This window comes from Teleopsis dalmanni, chromosome 1 (genome assembly GCF_002237135.1).
Source record: "Teleopsis dalmanni isolate 2A chromosome 1, ASM223713v2, whole genome shotgun sequence".
Classification (NCBI taxonomy): domain Eukaryota; kingdom Metazoa; phylum Arthropoda; class Insecta; order Diptera; family Diopsidae; genus Teleopsis; species Teleopsis dalmanni.
Window position 1 is genome coordinate 27,836,047 of NC_051846.1, and position 6,506 is coordinate 27,842,552.

A 6,506-nucleotide genomic window follows, 5' to 3' on the forward strand; every position below is an offset into this window, starting at 1 on the left:
TGCACTTTGTCTGCGCTCAAGTGCGCACCTCTTCCTATTTAAAAACGCCGCTAGGCAAACAAAATATTTTTGCTTTGTTATTTATTTATTTATTTATTAATTTTTCGTAGCATATTTATTTTATTTATTTATTTTTTGCTTTTAATCTAAGCTTGATAATTACTCAGTCGAACTGGTAAATAATTTGTTATTCTTTTTCCATCCTTTTCACATCACTTAACTGTCTGCAAAGTATTCAGACAGTAATTATTTTATTCGTTGAATTATTACGACAAAATTATAAAGTTTTTATCACTTTGCTATATTATTACATTTGTTTTATTTAATTTTTAATCTAGTTGTATAAATTTTCCAATTTTTACAATTTATTACAGTGCGATGTAAAAACTGCCGTCCATTCTGATACGCTCGTCTTTTTCAACTAGTTAATTTCTTCCAATTGTGAAACAATTTGAAAATGAAACGATGTAGAGCGCAAACGTCTTCTACCGTTTATTTTTTGTTATTGTTTCTTCTTCATACGAATTCGTAAATGAATACCAGTGGAGCCATCTAATTGGAAATGTTTAATAGAAAAACTAATTTAGCAAATATAAAAATTTAAATTTTGTGCTAAATGAATTCTTTTAAAGAATAGTACATAATTTGAAGAAGTAATATAATATAAATTTATTTTACGAGAATAGTGAAGTTAATAATCTTTCTTCAGTATATTACCTTCTCAAAATTTTAAACTAAACTCACGGTAATAGAAATCGCACGCTATTATATTGATTGATACACATGAGGAAGGTTAGCTATATCTGAACATAATATCCATACATGTGTGGGTATAAAAACGTTTTAAGTCCTATAAAACTAACTCAGAGAAATACAATTCATGTATATGTATGTTAATACGATCTTTACATTGTGAAATTAAAAGTAGATGAAATCAATAATCGAGATTAAAGTACTAATCTCATTGTTTAATCTCAGATTTTTCATACAAAAGTAAATCTCCTTTTGGTCGAGATTAATTTTTAATTTCCTTAGAAATGGTGATTATTTTTCTATGCAACTCTGTACAATATCGTAGCTTTTTTACGATCTTAAAAGAATTGGAAGAGAAATGTTAAAATCTATTTAAAACAAACATTGAAACTGAGTAAATTTTTAATAAATTTATTTATTTATTATTTAAATTAATATATGAACACCATTTTAATTTAATCACATATGCAGTCAGTAATCACTACCATAGAGAGTCAATTTGCATGACCATGCATTTTTCATGTTTAATCAAACACGATTGAGATCATAAGCACAGACTGTGCATGAAATGATTGACATAGTATCAAAATATTTAGAATTTTCTTCATACAATTTGTTATCGATAAGTAATTGAACATCAGGTGTATGACGGAATAAAATAAATATAAAATAAATAAAAATAAAATGTGAATAATAATAGTAGTTATTACAACAGTGGCAATAACATCATATGAATCAGACATAGCTATGCTCACAGTTCGAATAATATACAACTGTATGAATGGTTATTCGATAAGTTCGATAAAACGTTATTCAATTGTATTTTGAATTAAATTAATTTTTCTATTTTTAAAAAATTTATTCTCAATTCGCGAATTTGATGCGAACCAATAAAACATTTTCTTATTTTTAATAATTATTTAGAGAAAGGAGTTGTAATTTTGCAAATTTTTTGAAAGATTATATTCATAATAAAATGTGTTTTTAAATTTGTCAAGTTTTTAACACTTGAATTTCATTTTTTAAATGTTTAATGGGTTTAACGCGTTGCTATACACTTTAAAATAAAATGTAATTTTACCGCATACAAATCTGAAGACTGAAATTTGGTAAGCATACTTGAATATACACAGTACGATTTGGTAGCATGACATACTCGGTTTACATACATTTAGTATCGTTTATATCACGCTTTAAGCAATTAAGTATGTTTGTCAAGAATATCGAAAGTATGAATTTTTTGGGAGACTAGGTTTATCGATTTCAATTTTATTTTTTGATTTTTCATGATTATGGACACATTTTTTTTATATATGTTCCTCTATGTCCCGACGTAATTTTACTTGTGAATATATATATTGTTATATACATAACATTGTATTTAATATACATTGTTTTATATACATATGTAAAATATGAACATCCTTAAATTTACTATTCAATTAGTGGGTAGAAGAAAAACTGTAAATATAACTTCATGTATAAACTGACATTTTTAACATGTATGAAGTCTAGTGTCACGCTGATCGTACTTTTGCAAGTTATTTTGTTTGACATAAAGTAAATTTATTTTTAATTTTATAATTACTTTCTATACTTAAAAGTCATAAATTTAATGTTTATTTTACTTTAAACATAAAATAAAAACTGATTTTGTGTATTTTACTACTTAACAAAAAAATATATACATACATATATAAAAACCCTTAAAATGAGACAAAATAATTTCATCACAATTTCATAACAAAAGTTATCGATATTATTTTGATTTATACGAACACACGCACGCTGTCAAACAGATAAAATTTTTGACGTTTCGGTATAAAACTGCAACTAAGTTAATTGTCTAGAAATATTCAGTAAAAAACTAGCACGAAGTAGTCTATCATTCGTTTAGACACTTCTGGAACTTAAAAACATATTTTTACCTGTGTAAAATAAAAATAAATTATATTAATTTTAAGCATGTAAGAAATTTTTAGTTGTCATTTATAAATATATTAAAAAAATTTTTAAAATAAATTTTGTTTTACAGCGTTTGGGTACATATGTAATCTACTTAAAAAGACAATTTTTATTTGTCAATTGTATAAATTAAATCGTTTGGTGATAACTAATTATAAATTATAAAGGATGTCTGATTGGGATACAGTAACTGTTCTCCGCAAAAAAGCACCCAAGTCCTCCACATTAAAGTCAGAGTCTGCTGTCAACTCGGCACGTCGTCAGGGAGTTGCCATCGAAACTCAGCAAAAATGTAAGTAACATTTGTTTTGCATTAAATTAATAATTATTAAAAATGTGTTTCTGTTGTGTTTATGGTAATAGAGGGGTAGACTAATGCAACGGATTTAAGTATGCCTCCTACAGTTTTAATTGAGTGGGGGTGTATCTGTGCATTGTTGCACTTTATGGTTACGTTTATACATAATATTTGTTGCATATCTGCTTCTTATCAATTATAAATTTCGCAATATTAGTTTTTATTAATGCTGTTAACAAATACTATTGAAACGTTACTAAAAGAACACACGTATTACGTTTTTAAACGGTTTTTTACGTCATATGTGATACCTTATAAATAATTAACCTATTTATAAATTTATAGTTTTCAAAGTGTTATTTTTAAACTAGAAGAAAGAACAAACAAATTTATGGAAGTATTTCATGTTTTTGTGTTTTTAATTTACAACTAAAAAATAAAAAAAAATTATATACAAACAACTAATAATTGCAACTGTTTCTACATTCAGAAAAATATGGTTTCAATGGGAAGAAATATCATTTTTAGTTATATATATGCGATTTACATCATACCAAAAGAATATGGTTTCAATAGAAAGAAATCCTATTTTTAGTTATAAATACCCGATTTATAAAATTAAATGTGCAAGCTTCTATCTGAACAATCTGTTTTATGTTTAGTATATTCAAGTTTTGAACAGTTGTTTTAGTTTTAAAATAATAAAGTTACAGAATTCCACAATCAAGATTAAGAAATTATTAGTTTATAAATAAATAAATTTCAAAACTTAATATAGAGATTGGATATTATTAGCCTGTTGATGTTGTTATAATCCAATTAAAACAGGTCATTTACAAAAACACGCAGCAGACCCTGGCATCCTAAAGCCTCGACGACTCAAAGTTGAAAATCTGTTTCTGAGAAATCTATGTGTAATTCCATATAACAGACAAGTATAGTTAAAACTATGCGTATGAGCTCATTTTCCTTTTTTCAATTAGAGTTTAAAGTTTAAATAGAATTTACACTCATATTGAACTAAAATATTGCGGCTCGTGTCTTGTAATATTGCAAATCCTACCTGAACATAACATAAAGTATCTGATGAACGGAGGATATATTTTTGTTTTTAGAAGTTCATAATTATGAATAGAGCTAAGAATTTCCAAGTATTTTACGCCTGACACAAAGACTTAAGAGGGATTAGTAGCTCGGTAGGTAAAACCAAACGTTTCACAGTAACCATAATGACAAATTTCATCTTCTTCAAGACAGAAAGGACGTTATACCATTTAGTTGAGATAATAGCGCAATTTAAGGTGTTCTATCATATACCATACATACAAGGACAGTTACTTTTGAGAAATAGTCCAAAAAAAAATGGTTAAAAAAGTATGATGCTTTACAATAATAAAAACGATTATGTAGAAAAAAAATCCAACATCGTGCATTTTCTGTTTTGCGAGAGTAAGAGAGTAATGGAATCACAAAGATGATTTCTGAGATTATACTAGCAGTAAAGCAAAACTGACTTCAATTATATTAAAACTGTTGATCTTCTATAGTGAATTTCTATAGTAAAAAGGATCGACAGTGCCGCAACAAAGTATATTGTAAAACCGTTATAGCTTTTGTTGTTGTTGTCGTTGTTGTGACCCGCTGAGACATAAAAACAGATAACATGAAGGTAGGTGTAGCGAAATAAGGAAGAAGGGGTGGATCGTGGATGGGTGGGTTTAAATTGAAATCAACCCGTTTACAGACGAAAGTATACCTGGCCACTTCAAGGGGGTAGGTCCACATGTCGATTAGATGGATGTTAAGGAGATAGAGCTGTAGTTCAGGCACACATTAGAAATAGACGTGTTTAAGCGTGACAAGTAACTGTTTAGTACTCGGTCAGTAGCTTTTTTTTAATGAAATACTATACTATTGTATACATCTAAAATAAATTAATAGATTAATTAAGAATTACAGTCAGATTTTGTAAGTCAAAACTTGTGTTCCGCTTCAAATACAACAACTTTTCGTGGCGTTGAGTTTGTTTTCAATAATTAGATCTTTCTCTTTGTTTACAGTTAAAACCTATCCTTTTGCTTAAAATCAGTGAAACTATGAATACGATGCTGTTATCTGTTTAGGCAGTTTCGATGAAGGAGTAGTAATTCAGTAAAAATACTTGAATTTGTTTTAAAATTTGTTGTGCATAGATACTATATAAGTATTAGATTAGATAGTTAAGATAGTAGATTCAAGAAGTTTAAATTCATTTAGGTCGTTTAATTCATTCTAATATCGTTCAGATAAGTTCGAACACAAAAACACTTTAGCATTAAGAAGATGTATAATTTGCGATAATCAATTTGGAGAAATATAATAAGCTTATGAGATGAAATTATAGATTGAAGAATACAAACTACTTTATAAAAATAATAAAACCCAAGAATACAAAATAAATTTTATTTTATTTATTTATTATGAATTTAAATAAACAGTTCCAATTAAACTAAAATAAACGCTTCTCTTAAGTAAATAAATTTTAATATTTTTAAATATTACAGATGGTGCTGGCACCAATAAACAACATGTCACCACAAAAAATACCGCCAAGTTGGATCGTGAAACTGAAGAACTGAAGCATGATAAGATCCCCTTGGATGTTGGTAAATTGATAATGCAGGGTCGCCAGTCTAAAGGATTAAGTCAAAAGGATTTGGCAACTGTAAGTTAAAAAAGTTCTACCTATTTTTCTAAGTATAAATTTTATATTTGAATCTTTGTTTATTATTTTAGAAAATTTGTGAAAAACAACAGGTTGTGACAGATTATGAAGCTGGTCGTGGTATTCCCAACAATGTTATACTTGGCAAAATTGAAAGGGTTATTGGTATTAAACTTCGTGGTAAAGATCGCGGCCAACCCTTGGCGCCTCCCGGTAAGAAATGAGGTGATGCTGCTGCTGTAAGTAGCTACTCAACAAGCAGCAATTTAAAAACCAATGCTACTTACAGTCAATGCAAATAATTATCGGGAGGCTGCGATATTACAAATACTGAACATCAAAAAACTATGAACTTAAAGTGATAATGAGAGTCCAAATAAAAACATCTTCAACTCGGACTTCATCTTAAAACTAACTATGTTTAAGTAGTAACTACCATAAAGTTTACTTTTACTAAAAATCTATTTAAATGCTTTCACCAAACAGAAGTAGATTACAAATTATTGTCTATTTTATTATATGGAATTTTTTTAAAATACTAAGGCTTAAAACGTTTAAATTGTTTCTTTTTGAATTATAAAGTTTTAAATTAATTTTTCATTTGAAATTGTAAAATATTCAACAAATAACAAGCCATCAATACAGCAAACACAACATAAAAATGAATTGTTTTCCTTTTTCACTTTATTTTTACTACATAAACGTATCTCAATGCTTTGTATATGAATGAGTCATTGATGTTTAAACTTAAAAGATAAAATTTATATTTTAATATTAAAAGAAAAA

The 6,506-nt window shown here is 27.3% G+C and overlaps 1 protein-coding gene across 1 annotated transcript; it reads left to right on the top strand.

Moving 5' to 3' along the window:
* The first annotated feature begins 2,625 nt into the window (after positions 1 to 2,625).
* Positions 2,626 to 6,236, top strand: LOC119672295 (endothelial differentiation-related factor 1 homolog). The gene is made up of 4 exons (XM_038083311.1): positions 2,626 to 2,720; positions 2,789 to 3,010; positions 5,560 to 5,720; positions 5,792 to 6,236. The coding sequence occupies exons 2-4, from the start codon at positions 2,887 to 2,889 to the stop codon at positions 5,942 to 5,944; spliced, it is 438 nt and encodes a 145-aa protein (XP_037939239.1). The 5' UTR covers positions 2,626 to 2,720; positions 2,789 to 2,886; the 3' UTR covers positions 5,945 to 6,236.
* The last annotated feature ends 270 nt before the right edge of the window (positions 6,237 to 6,506 follow it).